Below are 21,245 nucleotides of genomic sequence, written 5' to 3' on the forward strand. Positions count from 1 at the left end.
CTGTCATAACAGTATCATCCAATCTGCATGATGAAAGTTGCTTAGCACTGCCTTTGCAAATCTTGTTACTGTGAATGCACTCTTGACTGAATTTAATTTTCAAGTTATGGTACTGCTTGAATGTAAGAAAGAACATGTACAAATATGTAACATTGATATAAAAGAAAGTTCATTTATATACAGTATCACATGGTCCCATTATGACAGCATAATTTAGGGTAACAAGTAAAAAGAAAAGTCATCTTGAACTACCAAGATTAACCAATCCAACAAGTATCTTCAGTACGTAACAGCACTCACCACTCTGATAAATTCAAACATCTCTATTATGGCAGAGTTCATGAGATTATAACGGGAACCATTATTTAGAAATGCTTTGACCACAGGTTCAAACAAAAAACTTTTCATTATATAACGGTTGTAGAATTCATCCTTTAGCCCAATTATCTTTCTCTTGAAACGAAGGGCACCTGAAACAGAAATATTGCCATAAGAATTTTAAAATTTTTAAATTTAGACCAAAAAAAATCCAGAAATTACTCGGGGCAATCTGCAACCTCAGTTTTTATACAGCATTACATTATTAGAACCAGACAATACTTTCAGCTAATTCTATGCTTCTCAACAGTCTTGACTATACTGCTGAAGATTACTTATCTATTTTATCATAAAGAAATTCTCCATATATTTGTACAAGTGAAACCACCTCTGTTCACTGAAGAAATAATATACTACTGTTTAACTATATTACTACTAACATAAAGGTGTATCTTCATTTTTTAAATTACTTATGATAAAGGGAAAATATTTTCCTAGTAGAACTGGGAAATTTGCTTATCATTCCTATTATTCAAATGTAAGTTTGATTACATTCAATGAAGCCCTGTTTGATTAGGATGAAAACTATCTCATTTTAAAATCTGTAAATTACATTTTCTTCACACATGTAGTAAACCAAAGAGTTAATATACATCCAGTTTAAAGCTTTTCCCGAAAGCATACGCAAGTACATGAATGTCCACGCATAAAGAGAAAGCAGAAGGTCATCTCACTACAAGGCAGCACATTTTGGTTTGCAGCTAGATGCACATGAAAAAAGATTATTCAAGTTTTCTAAACCCAACCTCAGGTGAATCAGTTACAAATTTAAAAGTTCCATCTTATTGCATGGCACTGCTCAGTCAACTTCAGACTTTGTTTTACTCTATGTGCACAACAGAATAATGGAAAAAATCTCTTCCTTGCCTCCAAAATTAAGTCACACTGCTTTGTTATTACTGTGCAGAGCATGGTCAAGAACTACTAGAGTTTGAAGAGCAGCACAATGAGCTTCTGTGTGTTTTAATGCAATCAGATAACTGTATCTCTAATTAAATACCTTTGATAATGTCTACTAAAAAATATCAAAACTTACAATGGTTCTCTTAGGATACTGAGTACTGAGATACCATCTTTTCAATTCACCTCTACATTGAGATTAACAAAAATCCTTCTGCTTTTTAGAAAAAAAGACATCTATAAATGTAAACTTATTTACTAATACTAGCTGACGAACATATAAATTGGTATGCAAAACACAAGATTTCTTCCAGCAGAACGAAGAGATGCAACACTCCACATTCACAAAATACTAGTTTATTCTTTAGCTTTCAAACTTACACAATGCCAAGAAAGCGTGCTTCGAGGCCATGAGAACAAGTACCCTTCGCAGGATATCTTTGTTAATGATGTAGTTCTTTATGTGGTAAGTATGATGCTCTACACAGAAAGTTAACAATTCCAGTATTAATGCCAAGAGTTGGGCTGTCTGAAAATCATCTGTAATAAAACCAAAACCAAAATAATTAAACATATCTAGGATACTGCCTCCAGAAGCAAACTTCTAATACTCAACTGCAGTCTTGTAAACATTTCCAAGTTCTTGTATATTCCCACAGATAGCTTAGGGAACATGCTGCAGGGTATGTTTAGTCTTCAAAATAGAAATTGAACAAACGTATTATAGACTGAGTATTTTCTATTTATATAGACATGGCAGGAAATCCTCTTAAACTATAGAAACAATTACATTTTGTCTGTCTTAAATCAGTGTTTGAAGGTTCAGAGAACATAGAACTTCACACCAGCAGGAGCAGCGAGGCTTATTTAACCAAATCTCATTAGGATGTCCACATGTCTGTATCAAAGTATTGCCCTATATGCAGTGCCTTGACTTCAGTCTGTACTAAAAATGTGATCTATTATGCCTTTTAACAAAAGTACTATGCAAGAAATCTCGGGCTCTTTTAATACTTCTAGGACATAATCATAACAACATATACAAAACAACACAAACCCCGCTTTTAAGTAGACAAATAATAAATAAACGTTAGATTTATTCTTTTTTTTAAATGTAGTGTTACCTTTTTAAAAATATTGCCAGGTTGTCTACCGCTAAAGAACACAAGTATTTTAAATGGTAAAAAATCTCACTCCCAATCTATCCGGGAGCCAGCTGAAATAGAACAGATTAATTTAAGTAATCCCTTGGAAAACTATACGATAAATTAAAAAGTTGAGAGGACATTTATGTCTCATTTACATCTCTCATTTTACCTCCATTTTAGATGTGTTATACTATTAATAAACAAACAGTGTTGCTGCTAGTAGCCAGCAAGAACAGTTATCATCACAGATCTCTGTGTTCTTAGTCTGATGTAGAACCAATACCCTCAAATTCAGCACAGTATTGTGATACACACCTTATCAGGGGCACTTTTGCATCCCCTCTAGTAATTCCTGACCTTAAAAAACTCTTACGCATATTTACAATTCTGTGTCAATGAACAGTCCCGTTGAGTTACTAAAAACTATACAAATACTTTAATTTTTGCTGAAGCAAAATCTCCAGGAAATGCTGTTCAGTTCTTAAAGCAGGTGTCTGCTGATTTTACTTATAAATTATTTAAATGACTAAAACATGAATCAACATTTTACTCTGAACTATGTATCACAGTCTCAGGTTCTCCTTAAAACAAAAAACATTCCTTGTTATTCTATTTTAAACACTGACATTCAACCACCTTGATGTGCCCAAAAGCCAGCGTGCCATTACCTTTACTAGGCTTGTCCTCCGTAGTATTGGCCAATAAAGGGGCTGTGAGAACATGCATACAATGTTTGTAGAAGAAACCCAAGAACTCTGTCTTTTCTGTTTTCTAAAGAATGAAAAAAAAAACAACCAACAAACTATATGTAATACATATCATCAAATACTCTAAAAACACCAAATGTAGTTTTGTTTGAAGGCATTTACTTACATTGGCAGTGGCAAGCATATTTTCTGGGTCAACTAAAGTACGAAGTAAACCCATGAGTAGCACTGCCCCTCCAAGTTCTGGATCTGTGTCACAAATCATGTGTTCTATAATGAGGTTAATGAGTAATATATCCTAACAGGAGGGAAAAAGAAAAAAAAAAAAGTCAATTCTAATGCTACTCCCTTGCCCCCAGTCTTCAGAATTCAGAAATTACCTTCTGAAAGGGTGACCCCACCTGGTCAGAGATGGTGCTTTATCAAAATTTTGTACAATGTAAACTACACCACCAACCCTAAACTTAACAGAAACAAATTAACTTTACAGCCCAGCAACACATTCTGGTTAAGTTATTCCACAGTAAAAAGGCAAGCAGCTAAAACACGTTCTGAAATTAACAATCTAATTTAGCCTTTAGTCTTGAACACTTAGGACCATGATTCCACTTTCAATGTGCACGACATTAAAATGAACACAGGTTTCTTACAAGTAAATTAAAAACACGTGTACATGCTAAGATCAAGACTGAAATTTATACTTTGCATTTAAAGGAAGCCACAATTAAAAAACATTTTTTTTTGCTTGTATGACAGCTGATGTTTACCAAAATGGTAATTTATGCTAAGCTGCTTTATTTTATACTCAATAGAACAAGAATATGTAAATGGGCAAACACTCATGTCCCCTGACTAACAGAACTTCTAAAACCACAGTAGTTCAGTACCCTGTAACCATCATGACTACATTCCATACTTCTTCAGAATGAGGACTCATGTCACTCATACAGTTGTAAATATAACCCAGTAATTTAAAAAAAAAAATACACACATTTCTGAGGACCCTCTACTTACATCATCATTCTGCTGTGCTTCCTGCATGACAAACTCTCGTACCATGGATGGGTTGTATTCAACCAAATATGAGAATATATCAGTGGCTGCACTTCGTACTTGTGCATCATCCATACCCTGAAAAGTCAAATGAAACCCTTTATGTTTCCTCAAAATAAAGGCTTAAACTGAATGAAGAAAAGAAAGTAAGTATCTTTTAATTCCTACTTACAAGTCATACCTATTACTAAACTGTATTCTAAAACATAATTGACTCTAACCTCTTTGTACATTTGACAACTGTGGGGCAAAATAAATGTTATGGTTTCCCTGCCCTTTGATCTAGTTCCCTATTTTTTTACTTAAGTGTACACCAAGCAGCATGTGAAGATAGGAAAGCAGATGAGAAAACAAAAATATAAAAGTGCCAAGGCACTTACCAATGTCATATTTTAACTACTTTTCAAGTTTTACAAAAATGTTTAAAATGTTCTGAATCTCAAGCTAAGCTAAGACAAAGCAAACCCTTCAGAAAACCATGTGACTGAGGTTTGGCATACTTACTTTTTTAAAAAAACCTCTCTGGAGATAATTGTTCACAAATAAATTTGAACTGACTTACCAATATGACTTCTAGTGCTGGCAGTATGCCCATATTAGACAAGGTTTTGAAAAATGCATCTCTGTTTTGAGGTTGCAGTGTTTGAGAGAATGCACAAAACTCTTTCAGAAAATTTACCTGAAAACCAGTAATAATATACTAGTTAGTAACTGAAAAAAAAAGATGCATGTATCACTTTGTAGCAACTGTCCCTTTCATGTATATTTTACAGTCTTACCAATTCCTGTCTTTTCTCCTCATCTGTGGCTTCATCTGTTAGTTGTGCAAACAAGTCTGTCAGAAATTTTTCATCTTCCTACAAAGGCAAAACAATACCATTTGTTTATTTGACAAAATCAAAAAGGCAGCTAAGTATAATATAAAGTTCTTCTAAACCATGCCTCCTGCAATTAAGAGAACATATGCTTGTGTACTGTAATTAATCATTCAATTTTCAAACAAATTAATATGAATCTTGTTTTTGAGCTTTCATTATGTTCAGCACCACTCCACCCCCCAACACTTAACTCTCCGTTCCTACATATCTTGCATTGCCTTTCGGTTGTCCTTTTTCTAGTTCTACTGGCATTCTCATCATTTTGTCTATGACTTTTTCTTTAACTTCCCTCCTCCTTGTAACGTGCCCATCCCCCTAAACCACACTACAATACTTTGCTTCAACTGTTTACATATATTTAGAAATATTTATTTATATATATATACACATTACATACATTTATAAACATGGTCTCAGCCCTACACACACATATATCTTTGAAATGTTACGAGATCCTTGCAGCAGAACTAAAGCACGGATACCATGAAGGGAGAGCTGCCTAACAGTAAGAACGTTGTAGATTCTTTCCCCCCAATGTTGTGAAAGGTGAATTCTAGAAATCAAATCAAAATAACTATTTTGATCCTATTACATACAGCATTTATTGAGCATTCTGGCTGGCAGCAATCAAAAACCATGCTGCTATTTTTCATGCTGCTGTACCTTAGCAAAACTACACAGCCAAGGCATTACGAACGTGTTTAGCCTGAAAGCAGCAGCAATACTCAGCTTCCCATAACCTTCACAGTTCTAACAACCAGAAGATTAAACCAGAAATAAAACCTTCCCCATCCTTTCCCCAATATTATACAGTAGTAAGACAGCACCTGCTTGAAAAGGATACCTGTACATCAGATATGAACAGGTTTTTTCTAAGCTGCCAGTGTTCTTCCTTGTGAAGTCAGTACACCATGTGCAACATCCCTCCATCCCAAAACCATAGTGCTAGAAAACAAAGTTGCCTTGCTTATGTTTACGCAGCATAAAGCAGAACCGTGAAAGTACTTCAGATACATCCACATGAACTTTTTTACAACTGCGTATTATCTAGGTATCTCATCCAGGCTCACCCTGCAGCCTTGCTGAGAACCTGAGTACCTCAGTTCCAACAGCACACCACGCTAAGGCAGCTACAGGACTGTCACAACGCAATCCACGCTCTCTACATGGCGCTGCACAGCACAAATCGACCCCAGATAGGCTGGCATGACCTACTACCCTACAAGGCATTTCAACACACCACACTGTGAGGAAAACCCTGTATTTAGGTTACGCCCCATGTTTCCTCTTGTTTAATGCGCTGTGCTTCTAACCTGACCTAACAGTGATGATGAAAAAGAATGATTTCTGGACACAATTTCAGTGGTATTTCTGTGACTGCTTCAAAATCAAAAGAAAAATAAGAGGTGAGGCCTCATTTGAAGTTTCCTGAAATTTGCTCCAGACGACAGCGAGCTGGAAATGTAAAGTTTGACTTCAACATTTCAACTGTCAAACATGTTCAAAACAACTATTAAGGTCTTTGATTTCAAGAAACGTAACTTAAGCTGTGATGCATACAAGGGTGACCTGACTACCTGCTGTCCAGCTGCTATATGGCTTGGTAAGTTTCTGTTGTTTAATTCATTAGACATTCACAGGTAACATAACTAACACACAGTAGAGATACTGACATAGTTGTTCAGTAAAATTAAAAAACCAACACAAAATGGAAAAAATGAAACAAAAAAACCAGTTCTTTTGAAGAACATCAAGTTATTCTCCATCATTAGCAGTGCATTTAAGAAAAGGCTAAGTAGTTTGCTTCCATTTATCTGTTTGCTATTTTGATCAAGATGTAAAACTAATCTTATCTGTCAAAACTATTGACAAGATCCATGCTTATCACCAACTGGAAAGCATAACCTCTATTTCCACTATAAGTGTGAAATTAACTTTTCACCTCCTTCATAATACCTGACAGTAAGTGCAAGTCAGTACCACAGAATATCTCAGAATGATCACTGCAAAAAAAGAATGCAAATTTCAGTATTTCAATATGTCAGAGCCATGATTAAGTGTGCTTCCGTGTAAAAAAAAGGTGCAAATACTACCCAAAGCATCAAATTATTTTTTTCAAGTCAAAATGTGGAAAGACAGGAGCCCCTACACTGCTGCTGGTGATACATGGGTCTTGTTTATGACCCACTGCAGAGCCCCGGTGACCGAGGCAGCCAGGGAAGCTGCACCTGCAGCACTACACGGCTCAGAGCACGACAGGCAGGGCCTCGCTGGGCAGGAGAAGGCGTGGGCAGGATCCCAGCTCAGCGCTCTGACCAGATCTTGCCACATCCCTGCCTGGGTCAAGATATGGCTATCCACAGAGGAGGCCAACCCACTCACCCTGTTACTGGGCTTGCATGTGTTTTGGATTTGTAGAGGAGACTTCCTAACATTGGGAAGTGATGAAAGACATCAACGCTGACATTTCAGGAAGAATCTGCAGAAGTTCGGTATGTAACCATTTTTCATCCTTCCACATACATACTATAACACAGTATTTTACACTTCTGTATTAAATATAACATTGAATCATTTCCCACACCACCTCCTCTCCCAAACTCTACTAAATCCATTGCATTCTTAAATTAATAGGATTATCTGAAATCTCTAGACTTCAGAACTACTACAGTCTATTTAAAAATCAGATGAATTAAGATAGATCTGAGTGATTCGAAGCATCCCCCCTCCCCTTACATGGATAAAATGTAGTAAATTATTAATAATTTAATAATAAAAATATGTAGGCAATTATTCCAAGAAAACAAAACCAACCTCTTACTACCTTTGCAGTTACACCTTAGCCCCGAAATGCTTTTAGGAGTTACCTCATTCCAGATACTTAATGAAAGGTAGAGAGGCTGTTACTGATGGGAAAACCCCCAATTCTCTGACATTTATAGAGAAATTGTCATTGCAGTGAACATTCTAAATACAAGACATTCTCTCTCAAGCTGTAAAATTACTGACAAGGGCAGCGTACCTAAAGACAACATTCCTGAGCAACACTACCAGAATCTATGGAAATGCAGTCTGAGAGCAGAGTTCACATCTTTTAGAAGTCACAAAGCACCAACACCAAATGCTAGATTTACACAAGCTCAATTGTTTTCTTTTTCCCAACTTGCAGAAATCCCCCCAAAAATATCTGTGAAATGAACACGGCCCAAACGCCTAATTCTTTGCAGTATCTGGCCTCCTCATGCAGAGAAGTATCAAAACCCATTTGGATGTATCATAAGAGGCTGTGAACGTCACAACTGTTTTCCAAGAAACTGAAACTGCAAACGACAGTTTACAGGGTAATTGCAGAAGCTAGCTATTTTCCCATTAAGTACTTCACATTAAATGTGCAATACTTAAACTATGCATATATCAAACACTAAGTATATTCCATTATGCTTTTGCAGCATCTAAGCAGATGCTCCTATGATTTAATACGCTTCAAAGTTCATGAGATAAAATTGAGCCGGGTCATCTACTTGCTCAATCATTTATAACTTTAAAAACAAGAAAACCCACAGACAAAGTAGGATCCAAAAAAAGACACCATTCAAATTTCTGATTCAACTTTCAATGCAGTTCTCCTCCTCCCAAAAGGCACTTAAAGCATTTTCAAAAGCAGGCCTCTCTTAAATTAACTTTCAGTTATCCAATACTTCATGTGTGCGATTACAGAAAAATGACGAAAAACATCCCTTTCTCAAAAAAATCCAAGAAACTCAGTGACACCTAACCTGGAAAAAGAGGATATCTTCCATGCTATTTTCTACCTCCATATTCATTATAGGCAGAAATAATATTTCAGCCCAGAAAGTGAGTTTCATAAAACGTTACCATCAAACAGAACATTCCTTCCTGATACCACACTGGAAGATTTTAGAGTTTAAAATGTTTCAGTCCCTTTTATCTCAGACTGCCTTCCCACACATGCCTTCATGAGCTATCAATAAGCTATTTCCACCTGAGACAACATGCTGAAACACCAGCAGGATCCACCTAATCACATCTGCAGTTTCTGTACACATTGAAAATAATTTGCTACAATGAAGAAGTTCATGTCAGAAATTATTAGCATGCACCACTTGCAAACTTCTTTCACTAAGTCATTTCACCCAGAAGGTGACATCCTTTTGTACTTTATTGCAAGGTAAATTCTGCTGAAAGTAATCTCCAGGGTTATTCCTGAGCCAACTACTGAAAAACAGCAGGCTGGCAGATGTTCCAGTCCTAATATGTTTGGGCAAACCTACCAACATGCACTGACAAAATTCTTCCTCTAAAACAACTACCAATAATTACATTTACATCCATGGGGTTCTTCTGTTTATAAGTAACCATCCGTAAAACCACTTTCAAAATTAAAACCAGCCCATTGTTATATATAAATACAGTAAAATATACAGATACACCTAAATGCCTACGATTTTTTAGTTATTGAAAAGGGAGACGGGGACTATCAGCAATTTGATTTCTGTATTTTAAAAAGCTGATTTACCAGTACAGTAATGCCATGTGATCATTGCTCTACTAGGCACATATATTATTTTAACATATGTCCAATCTTCCCCTTCTACTCTGTACTTTCCTGAAAATAAAAGACTCTGAAGTCTAACCGCACAAAATTTATCCTAACAATGTTCCATATTCTGGAAAAACACCGCAGGATCTTGCTGGTAAAAAGAATACGCCAATGAAAGGGGGGACAGAACGGAAGGAAACAGTGTTTGCTCACTCTATGGCGCAGTTTTGCAAGTTTTTGTTTTTAAGAACTAGTTAATAATACAAAGGGAAAGAACTGGTGGCCTCCAGTGTGAACATTAGTATGTATTTTTTAAATTGCAAAAGAGCGTCATATAAAGTAAGAAACACCACTTACCTGTCCCACCCCCACACTCAACACTTGGTGAACTCCGTGTTTCAGCAAGGTTTCTTGGTGGCTATGACATCTCAAGACTAGAACAGGCTGGACCCCAAGCAGTAAGAGCATATTAAGAGGGGCTGAAATTGGAAAAAAAAGTTATATACCTCTCTCATATCTTACATATAGTGAATCATAAAACCTACAACTGAGTAGGTTTCCACAGCAGTTAATTCTGTAGTATCATGGGTTTATTATCCATCGTGATCAACAGTATCTAGTTTAGTGAGATTTTGACGTAGTTACTTAAAGTGACAGATCTTAAGACAATGAAACACAAAGAAGCTAACCTCCATTTCTTGGAAAAGCCTATCAGTGTAAGTATTTTTATAAAGATTATGGGAAAGCTAACCTTAATGAACACAGAACGAGGAATACAGTTCATAACCCTAAATGCCAAAGGTGACCTATTTTCTGGTTTTGGTTTTACCACAGAATGGGCAGAAGTTACTTGCCTACTGAAGAAAGCAAAATCATGGAAGCAGGTATCTTCCATGACTATAGAATTTATGTTGTTTTTTTTAAAGACGTCCAAAATCTCTCCTAACAAAACCAGAATTCTTAAGAATCAGCCTATTGTTATTTACAGAACTCACTAGCTGTAGCTGAAAAACCAACCTTAAATGTCAGCGACCTTAGATGTCCTATCTTGACACCAAATACCTTAAGTAAGACACAGTGGTAATTCTGAGTAAAGTCACCTGGCCTATCAAAAAAAAATAAAAATGGCACAATCTGTAGCCAATTCTAGTCACTTTTCTGTAACTAATGTATGGCTGAGTTAATTTGAGATGAGGATATTGCCAAGTGCCACTGTAGTTGATACACAGCAGGACATGAAAAGGGCTCCTTAGAGCTCATCCTTTTTTCATGGTAGAAGTAAGTTTTTCTTCTCCTTCACAGCCAGTGAGAGAGAAAAAAAAATAAAACATCTCAGTTGTACACACAACAGTTGCAGTATATCGCAGGGTATCAGCTGCTTAGGGAGTTTACTTTTAATCTGAGAAGTAAAATTTCCTAAAAAGATCACTCATTTGTCACACTCTCAACGGTCCAGGAGAGGAAACCTAAAATCAACAGCAGAAGCATTAACAACCTGTATTATGCATCAACTACGAACTTGAGACTCATCCATGGCTACCAATAAACTACCATGAAGCAACCCAGAAACCGTGCAGTTAATAATGACTTATAAAAGAAACAGCTTCTAATGTACACACACACAGTTAGTGACCACCAGCATCTCATCTAAAATAATGAATGCCAGGAACTCCAATTAGACAACTTTAAATCCTTCATGAAATAACACCTCCACCTCCACGAAAGTATCATAACACAACCAGCTACAGAAAAAGGTGCTGAACCATACATAATGGAAGAAAGGCCTTAAGAATTAGTTGTAGTAGTGCAATCAACAAAAGCAGTCTTCTAATTTTGCTCTCAGAACATTATTTATTCTGCTTAAAGAAATGAGAAGGAACAGAAACATATATTTTATACATGGACTGTGGGAAAGGAGGGGGTAGAAAAAGGAAAGGGAAAAATGGAACTTTAGGCGGCAGAGATTACAGAAAAGCACAACCTGACATATTGCTCTATAAAGAAATGAATAAATAAATAAATGCCAGGTAAGTAGGTCTAAAACCTGGTTGAGAGCTACACTGTGAGAACTTGAAAAATCAGTAAGTCAAGCCTTTTGATCTCTTAGAAATGCAATGGGCATAGAATTTGTGATAGCTTTTTTTAATTCTGTCAAAACCAAGACTTGATCATAAATGTCAATTTCCAACAGATTCTTGTTTATAAATTCAGGGAGTTCCCCCTCCATGTTACAGAGCTGTACTGTGAAAGGAATAGGAAATGTAATATAGCACAGGATGTATTTTCTTCCTTGTGCACTACAGCTCTTGGCTCCTCAGAGCTGTAGAAAGCACTTGAACAATTTGAAATATTTACCTAACTTTGACAGTGATGCAGTGCTAATTCTTCTGGCTCCAACACACAGGGAGTATACTTTATTCCCAACCACAGACAAAAGCAACAGAAGTGAAAATAAGGTTCAGAAACTTGCAGTCACACAACCAACATCAGATCTGAACCTTTATTTCAACTGTAAATGGCAACTAACAAGTTTCACAACCACACTAAACCTTGATATTCTAACCCCAGCTTACCCTCTGTCTATTAATGTAACACAGATTGTAAGAGACAGAAAAAAGGAAACTAATCAGCCACTAGTCTTCCATCAAGTTACCTGGGGATTACTGGCAAACATGCCCTTAATAGTTCTGCAGGAACAGGTCCCCTTTTTCCTTGCCCAGCCTCCTTTTCAAAGTTCAAGACTCCTCTCAGAATCGGCCACCGAAACCCAAGACTCCCAAGCCCCTTCTCTTCCTCAAACCAAAATGTATCACCCTCAGGACTCTGCTTTTAGCAACCCTTGTGAAGAGGTCCAGATATTTTAGAGACACTAGTCATACTGGATACTCAAGTTGAGACCCCTTAACTGAATCTTCTTCAGCACTCTCTCCGAGTCAGGCTTGTAAGCTTTCTCAAATTGGCCGCTCCAAAACCATTAGGGTCTTCTGACTGTTTCAGATACGCATTTGTGCCTTTGTTTACCAAGGACACACATACAGACGTGAGGAGTTTGGTTCAGTTGGGCATACGGTGGGGTCTAGTACTACTGAAGATGTCCCACGTGTTCCACCAGGCCTCCAGTGGCTGCTCGAATAAGTAATGGTCAGACCAAAAGGCACCTGCCTCAGCTACTAGCCCCGGGTGATGTCTTGCACATCTGCCACTTATCAAATACTACATGTGTGGACATGACAGATTAAAGCTCCAAGAGCTTTAATAAACAATAGTATTCTGATCAACTGAGTGTGGTGGATGAAAAGTCGGGAGGCCTAGTTCTGACAGAAGGAATTCTCTCTCCTTTGCTGTATTTTCCATGAAAATAAGCAGGGTGCGTTCTGAGATTCAGTTGAAGAGAAATATGATTAAGGTAATCAGCAGCAGCAAGCATTTTTGTCTATTTCTCCAGATCAGATAGCCCCTACAAAGAGTGGCTATTCATTTATTAAATGTTAGGAGAATTAAGATAATGATAGTTAACTTCTACAAACTAAAATATGTGTGCTGTAACACTTTGCTGAGTTAGTTGCAAGCTTTAGGAAGCTCCCATTACAGAGATGTACCATCTACTTCTACACCATGCAGGAAGTTCATGGGTTGGTGCAGAATACTAAAGACATGCTGGTAAAGTATCTAAAGCATCGTAGAATCTATTTATATTTGCAGTAAGACATAGATCATGAAAAACTGGTAATTCCAAGCAGTATTATTTGGCGACTTACAAGACAAACTAAGAAAATATTCAAGCACCTAAGGCACTCTTATGTTCTGTACTCTCCAAACAACTAATTTAAATTACTTCAAAATTAGAAACAGTTATATCCTGGTATGAGATAGTATTTGTGAAATCTAGTTGAAGTAATTTGGGGGTGGGGTGGGGTGGGTGTGTGTCATGGTTCAAAATACAGAAAAAAACCAAAACTAACTTCAACGCTTCAAAATGCAAACAATACTATTCATTCCAAACAACCTCATTCAGGGTTCTGTGTTTGCTCCATTTGAATCAGTTACAAAGAATCTAGTCCAAAATTGGAAATATGAGAACATATATCTAACAGCTCAGCACTCAAATCCCTGCCTTTTATGTCACACTTCAAAATTACTTTCAGAATCACACAACTGAAGGTTCCACCGAAGCACCTCAATTTTTCCAGGAAAAAATATCCAACTTTCTCTACTCAAGCACAAATAAAAGAGACTGCGAAAACATGAAACTTACCTGTAACATACCAACTATTTCCACTTTATTAAAAAAGATGAAAGAATGAAGTGTTGAGAGCATATTTTCCTCAAAAACTGAGGGAGTGGGTAGGACCATATCTTGAATATATTGTACTCTGTATGTCTGATGTATTTTTTGCTTCAGCTCTGGATCAGATATAGGTATCACCTCTTTAAATTTTGCTGTTTTAGTCAGAAATTCCCTGTGCTTCCGTGACTGTGATAAAGACGGATCATATTCTAGGCATCCAATTATGTCCATTATACATTCCTCGGAAAACATGACTTCAAAAAGTGCAGTTCTGTTCAAAAGGAAAATTCCCTTGATAATTTCATATAAGTGGTGTAGTCCTTCAATGTTCTCCAAGTCTTCACACACATGAAAAATTTCTAAGAGCTTCTTAATATAGCCCTCATTTTCCAGTGCTAGTGCGAGTTTTTCACGACGTAATGGTGAAGGCAATGAAGACGCCACAAGTTCTGCAATTTCTTCTAGTCGACTTAATTCACAAGATGGCAATTCCAGACCTGGTGATGACATATCATCAAAACGTTCTTCTTCAGATTCATCGACAAGGTCCTGAGTAATATCAACAGAAGGGTCTTTGCCTTGAACCTACAAAATAAGATATGTTCAGTTTACTGCTACTTGAATGCTTTTTAAAAAATATAATTACAACTGTCACACACTTCTTCCTTGTACGGCCAAAATCGAAGGGCAAATTAATGTTGACATTTACAGCTGGTTTGGAAAATAAGAGATAATTAAAAGATTTCTTCAAACTGAGGGCTTTACAAAATTATTTCTACATTAGATATTTAATTCTACTTGTTTTCTAGAAAAAGGAGAAATAATAAAGCTAAATTTTGAGTACCTCAGAAAAGACATTCATAATCATTAGTGTGGATGATAACTTTTTAAGAGACTACTGAACTAAGCAGTTTGCTTTCAGTCTTTATTTTCTGCAGATTTTCAAATGCAAATCAGTATTACATTACTGCAGTGACAGCTTTAAACATTTATCTATAGGCTGTTTAACTGCCCTTGGTGCTTTTTAAAGCTTCCACTACCTCACACAGAAGAGAAAGGCCAGCCTTGTTATGTTTGCAGTTCTGGAGAGCTGCAAGTCACAATCTGTTACCCCGTACTTTTTGAATACTCAATAGAGGCACAGAATCCCCTCTTAAGAACACAAAACGCAAACCAACATTAACAAAAGAGTAGTGGAAATCTGGAGCTTTTAGAAAAACAAGGCACAGGACCTGCAAGATCTCTCTAGAGATATGACGATGAAACTGCAGGAAGTACAAATTAGTGAAAAAAACAGAGACAGATGCTTGGGCACCACAGCGTTTCAGCTTTAATGACATCTTAATTGTATCTGCTTAGAGCCTGATTTATGAAATCCAGAAAGGCACTGCTGTGTGGAACAGTAGAAGGTATTGTTCTTTTTAATCCTGAAAATCAGCAAAAAAAATCTGGGAGAAATAATTCTTCATGGATAACAGCAAGCCTATACTTAAAATTAAAATACAAAATGCTGTTAAAACCCACATACTGTTCTGCTTATACAACTGCAGCCACTTCCAGGATAAGTGGTATCAAAGTTTTCCTTTTAGAAGACGCTTTAATGACTGAGGAAGCTTAAGATCTTTCAAATACACTAGACACAAATACAATAGCATGGCCTCAAAACAGGATGTAAAGGCACTGGTTTCTTACAAAAATACTGGATCTTTACATGAGGCTGAGGAAGCTGGGCTTCTTATCTGGCTCTTTCCCAAGAACACAGTTTCCCCTTTCCCCCATTTTGTTTCTGTCCCCAGCTTTTGGTCCCTTGACTGCTAAGGTTCCTGGTTTACCTAAGTTTCTGTACTTATTCACGTAAGTGGTAAACTGTTGAAAAGCCTCATTCCTGAAAAAAGGAATGATCTATACACGTGCAACTATAAAACCAGATGTCTTTTGCTTTATTTTAGAAATGAGTGACAACAAACTCCAAAAGACAGAGACAGATGTTTGTTCAAGAGTGCACATAAAGAATTCAACAGATTTAGAGAAATCCCACCTAATACAGCATAAAAATTAAGAAAAAATGTAAAACTTGGAATGGAAGAAAAAACCCAAAGATCTGACAAACTGAACTAACAACAACAACAACTAACTGACTAAACTCTTTTGGGTATTGACCAATAGTTAGTACCTGATCAAATGTTACCCAGAAACAACACTGACTCAGTGACTACATAGTCATCCGGTCATAATGGTAAAACATAATGAGTTAATTAGCACATATTAAAATATATACATGCTATAAATAAATCGTTTTATTTCTTTAAACTGTAAGAACTATAGCCCTGAGGTGATAATACAGGGATAGAGCTATCTCCTGCTTCAACTATTAGATCAACCTTTCATAATCTTAACACTCAACAGAAGCATGCTGTCACATTCACACGGACAAAAGTTCTGTTGAGAAAGTCCCTCACCTGAAAGGAGAATGAGGTAAGAGAAAGAGAAGTATGAGAAATGTAGAAAAAGAAATGTGAATAAGATATGGTTAAAGCCATGAAAAATACATTATAAAACTCAGCAAGAGCTCACATACATTCTTCTTTCTACAATAAAACTTCAGACAGATAACCTTTTCCCTTCTAGCAAAATTGGAAAAAGTTAATTATAAAACTAATTTTTATGAAACTTTTTAAGCACTCATTTTAAGCTAAAACTTCCTTGGGTGATAACAGAGCTAAAAAGTTATGTTGAGCAAAAGGACCTGAAAACGCTCTAAAAAAATACCTCAACATAGTTTAAGTTCATATCAAATTTCTGGAGGAAGGAGAGTTTTCAAACTCAAAATGCAAAATTTGGGGGAGGTAGCAACGATGATAGTATCTTTCCATACTTTCCATCTACTGTGTTCAGATTCACCTCTTTGAACAGTCTAAAAATTTTGAACACAAATACTAAAATTATTCAGGTTGCTTCAATCTTAGATTTATCAAACTTACCTGACATATTTTTTCCCATATTTCATCACATCCTGCTTTTTCTTGAAAGCTAAGTGCCAAATCATAATTTTCAGCTTCAGACCACACAATCAAGGTATCCTTTAAAGAGAGGAAAAATATTTTCAGGCACTGTATTTCAGATTTTAAAAACCTGAATAGTATTTAAAGAGTAAAAGTTTAAAATAAGAACAGCTTGATACCTAACTATAACAGGACAGTATTACAATACAACTGTAATCATCATACTTTGTAGATTTTCATATGTTCTGAAATTCTTAGGATTAAAACCATTTCTGCATAAATCACAATAAGGAAGTTCCAGAAAGATACTGAAAATTCTAGTTCTTAATTCATGGGACCATGGTATTGCAAATCCCAAAAAGGTTCATCTGGAATATGTACTTCTAACTCAGTGCATCCTCTGATAAAATATGGTAACAAAAGCAACAGGTTTTGTTTCTTTTTTAAAATCTGTTTCAACTGGACCACATGAAACTGCATATCTTTTGTAGGATTAAAGTTGTAATATCTTTTTTTAATTTTTATAGGCCCCAAAGGACACTGTGATGATGCACAGAATGTGCTTAAAAAGCAGCCCCAAGATGCCTACAAACTTTAAACAAGAACTGAAACTCAAATATGCACAGTTAATTGCCTAAGAGCATGGATCTTTATTACACTGACACCAGCACACCATATTTACTCATTTCAAACTACAATTCTGAAACAATGCTTTGCCCTAGATTTCTAGAAGTTGAAACCGTGCTTAGCTACGTTTACCACCCAGACACTTAAGCTCCACCAACTTATTAAATACTTCAAGAGTTTATCAGAGCCCTCATACTGCATGCAAAACCAATACATGGAAGTGGAAGCTGATGCTGCAAACAGCAGTATCACACGCTGATAAGGTATTTGATGCAGTCATTTGCAGTCTACTAAATAACTGTTAGAATTAAAAAAACAAAACACCAAAACATGGAAAGAGAAGACAATATAATATGCATTATTTATATACTGAATCAAGTTTTATTTGAAATGTCTTTTGTCCTCCTGTAAAAGCTAGCCGAAATACAGCCACATTAATTATATATAGCCCCATGATACTGCATTATTTCAGTTAAGTGCTAAAACACGCATTTACTCACTAAGGACAAGAGACATTAAATTTTTTCTATCTATATTTCAATGACAATCATGACATAAAAGTATTTTTACTTCATTAAGTATAGATTTTGCTTATAGTGATTATTCCTAAAGGAATTAATTTTAAATATTTGCAAAAGCACCACAGTTGCCAGACATCTATAAAGTTTAAGACAGTTTATTAATTAGACTTAAATTTATTTCAAATATTAAAATGAACACTGAGGATTAAGAGAAATCTTACATTTAGATTTCAGTATGTACTTACTAGAAAACTCCTTAAACTAAACTGTAATCTAAATAGCACGATCAGCTAGCTCCATTAGGATTCAGTCAAGCAATACAATACAATCAATTTGCCATTACCAGAGCAGCTATACTGCTTCAGAGGCACTAATGGCTTTACCTTGCAAATGGCAAATAGTTTACCTTTTCCTTTTCCAAAGGGTTGAGGAAGAGGTGGTACACAGAAGAAAGGGGTTTAGGAAGACCACCTCCAAAATACAAAAGGAAGAAGAAAGTCACAATTAATAGTTTATTCTCTACAAGACAGGTCATGGTGCAAATACTCTGGTAATAACAGATTGACAGCACCTAGTACTGCTGACTCCTACAGAGCAAGAAAAATAGCAGTTTAAAAAATTCAGAAAGGTCCAATAGAAAAAATTATTTTTTTTACCACCTTTAAAAACAATATGTACCTTACTGCAATATTCATTGTACGCCATGAGGTTCAAAATCTAATATGTTAATCTTTGCAATTAGTATTTATACTGCTGTAGTTTTCAAGGCCACTGTCTCACCAGCTTCCCACTGAGTAGTGTTTATTTAATTTAAAAAAATCAACCTAATACTAAATCTTAAATAGACCCTTGAAGTACTTGCAACATTCCTATCTAATTAATTTCCATTTAAGTGGAAGTAGTTAAATTTCTAAGCAAGCCATTTCTAAAAGAAGATCAAAACATATTTTCTTCTTTATAAAGAACATGACCAACAATAAGAAAATGACTAAAAGAACACAAATAAGGACAGTGTTATTTACATAAACTTCAGTAAGCTAAGTAAACAAAAGCTCTAAGTCTCTGAATACAGTCCAGCACTGGACCAAGACAGTTCTGTCTTTTTCCTCTGGGGAGAGGAGGGATGGAGGGAGGAAGGCAGGCAGAGAAAAACAAAAGGGAAGACACAAAGGTAAAGCTGCTTTTGAAAACTATGGTCACAGATGTACAGAAGTGTATTTGGCCATAGTATAGCAATTGTTCTTGCTAAAAAAGGCCATCTACTATCATATATGGAAGTTCACACAGTATTTTTTCACCTCTACACATTCTGAGTTTTTTGTTTGTTTCTTCTCTGGAAAGCAAAACAAAAAAACTGCTGGAAGAAATTATTTGAGCAGCAGAACAATAATCTAGAAGTTTTGTTTATTAATATTAGAAAACTATTTTCCAATTACCAACACTAACAATTTCAAATGATTAGTTATCTGTTATCTTGCCACACAAGGATTTCATATTATAGATTATTATCAGTGCCTCAACAGAAACCTATCAGTTGCTACTCTGGATCTTTACAAGATTATTTGTACATCCTTTCTTGCCTCAAAGGGCTTTTAAAAACAGAAAATGAAGCAAAGTGAGAAAAACACTTCAGTCTGTTGCATAATCCACAGTTCAGCTGAAGTTTAAAATCACTGTTAAATGCAGATATTAATGTAGTTTCATTTTCTTAATCCCACAAAGCCTATACTCATCAAACAAAAGAGCAGTACAAGACTTACGCATGTAGGGAGAAGTGACTGAAGGAAATTCTGGATGTAAAGGTAAAAACACATGACTACAAGTCTAGCTTCTGCTCGTTTTATTTAAAGGAATCTTTCTTGTTTGATCTGAAATCTCCTCAGTGTAATGTGAATCCACTAACTACTCTGGATCTCTCAACTATGCAATAGGACTATCTGTGGCTTCCAAATGCCAAACATTACTTCTTGCAACTCCACAAGGCAACTGAAATTTCTTAAATTTCTTAAGACTGTCTCCTCCATTCCAAGAGAAAACAGGCGTGTAAATAAATATGCTTAGTAATAGTAGCTATTGGCTAGAGGGCTAAGGAGATGACTCTTGTATATTACTCCCCTAGGAGCATAATCTCTTCAATCTTATACGATGCATAAAAGCAGTTCTGACTCAGTTTGATCAAAAACATATCTGTTAAGTCTCTAGACAAGAAACTGGATGGGATGACTAAAACAAACATGTAAAATTTGTTCTTTAGATCTAGGTTGTTATTAAACTCAATTAAAATGTGAAACTGCAGTATTAAATCATAGCCACATTGTGTGAATTAAATCATAAACATGGACAAATGTTTTATCATTGAAGGCTTTTATACTGAGGGCTCTGCAAGAATCCTAGCATTCTAACTTCTCACATTTTTCAGGATGCATTAGAGCTCTTGGCAAGATCTTTTTTTAAATAGGATGACAGTCAGGAAACGACTAGGTAGAGTTCACAATCTTATTCCAAGTTTGAAAATAATTTGCTGCTTTGCAAAAAAAAAAAAAAAAAAGTTGACAATAATGCTGTGTCATCACTACCTTAGCCCATACCAAATTTGCTGTCCCCTATAGCCATTTCTATAAATTTCTCTTCTTTCATATTATTGTTCATTGTGACTACTCAGATATAATCAAGAATTCTTGATTTTAAGCAAAAATCCTGACTATGGCCTCTTTTTAGAAGACGTACGTATTCAACATTCCCATAGAGAGGTATTTATCATTTCTACCAATGGAAGTTAACTTTCTGCACTCTTACTCTTACAAAGATACAGCATGAAGCTATGTTCTTGAGAATAGTCAGGGATTTCTCTGCTGCTTGTTTCATTGTTGGCTACATCAAGTCCACATGGAGCAAGCTCTGGTTAGTTACAGGTTTTCACTGTGTGAACTACTACTCCGCAGCACTACTGTGTACTACAGCTTTATTTGAGGCTTCATTCCTAGGCAGCTAACCTTCAAAAATACTACTGCAATAGTTTAAGACAGGAAGCAGTGGCACTTCTACTTAGATGGACAGGGTTTAGTATCTACTGTATGATTTCTCCTTGCTTTTTGAAATTATTTCCAAAAGGCTCGCTTCCCTTAATAGAAAGGTTCCTGAATACACACTATCAGTCTCACCATAACACTCACCAGAAGTCA

General features: G+C 36.0%; 1 protein-coding gene across 2 annotated transcripts in view; it reads right to left on the reverse strand.

The window, feature by feature from the left end:
* Positions 1 to 21,245, reverse strand: part of PPP4R3A (protein phosphatase 4 regulatory subunit 3A) — a 43,077-nt gene that overhangs the window by 8,314 nt on the left and 13,518 nt on the right. Inside the window, exons 2-11 of one of the 2 annotated variants that reach the window (XM_055802399.1) lie at positions 18,470 to 18,534; positions 16,895 to 16,993; positions 13,881 to 14,498; positions 4,966 to 5,043; positions 4,749 to 4,865; positions 4,148 to 4,264; positions 3,300 to 3,431; positions 3,095 to 3,197; positions 1,660 to 1,818; positions 301 to 470 (exon numbers count right to left, since the gene is read on the reverse strand). In XM_055802399.1, coding sequence (XP_055658374.1) covers positions 301 to 470; positions 1,660 to 1,818; positions 3,095 to 3,197; positions 3,300 to 3,431; positions 4,148 to 4,264; positions 4,749 to 4,865; positions 4,966 to 5,043; positions 13,881 to 14,423 — 1,419 coding nt within the window. In that variant the 5' untranslated portion in view covers positions 14,424 to 14,498; positions 16,895 to 16,993; positions 18,470 to 18,534. The remainder of the gene's footprint in view (positions 1 to 300; positions 471 to 1,659; positions 1,819 to 3,094; positions 3,198 to 3,299; positions 3,432 to 4,147; positions 4,265 to 4,748; positions 4,866 to 4,965; positions 5,044 to 13,880; positions 14,499 to 16,894; positions 16,994 to 18,469; positions 18,535 to 21,245) is intronic. The other variant, XM_005241915.4, reaches the window with a different exon arrangement.

This window comes from Falco peregrinus, chromosome 1 (genome assembly GCF_023634155.1).
Source record: "Falco peregrinus isolate bFalPer1 chromosome 1, bFalPer1.pri, whole genome shotgun sequence".
NCBI lineage: Eukaryota > Metazoa > Chordata > Aves > Falconiformes > Falconidae > Falco > Falco peregrinus.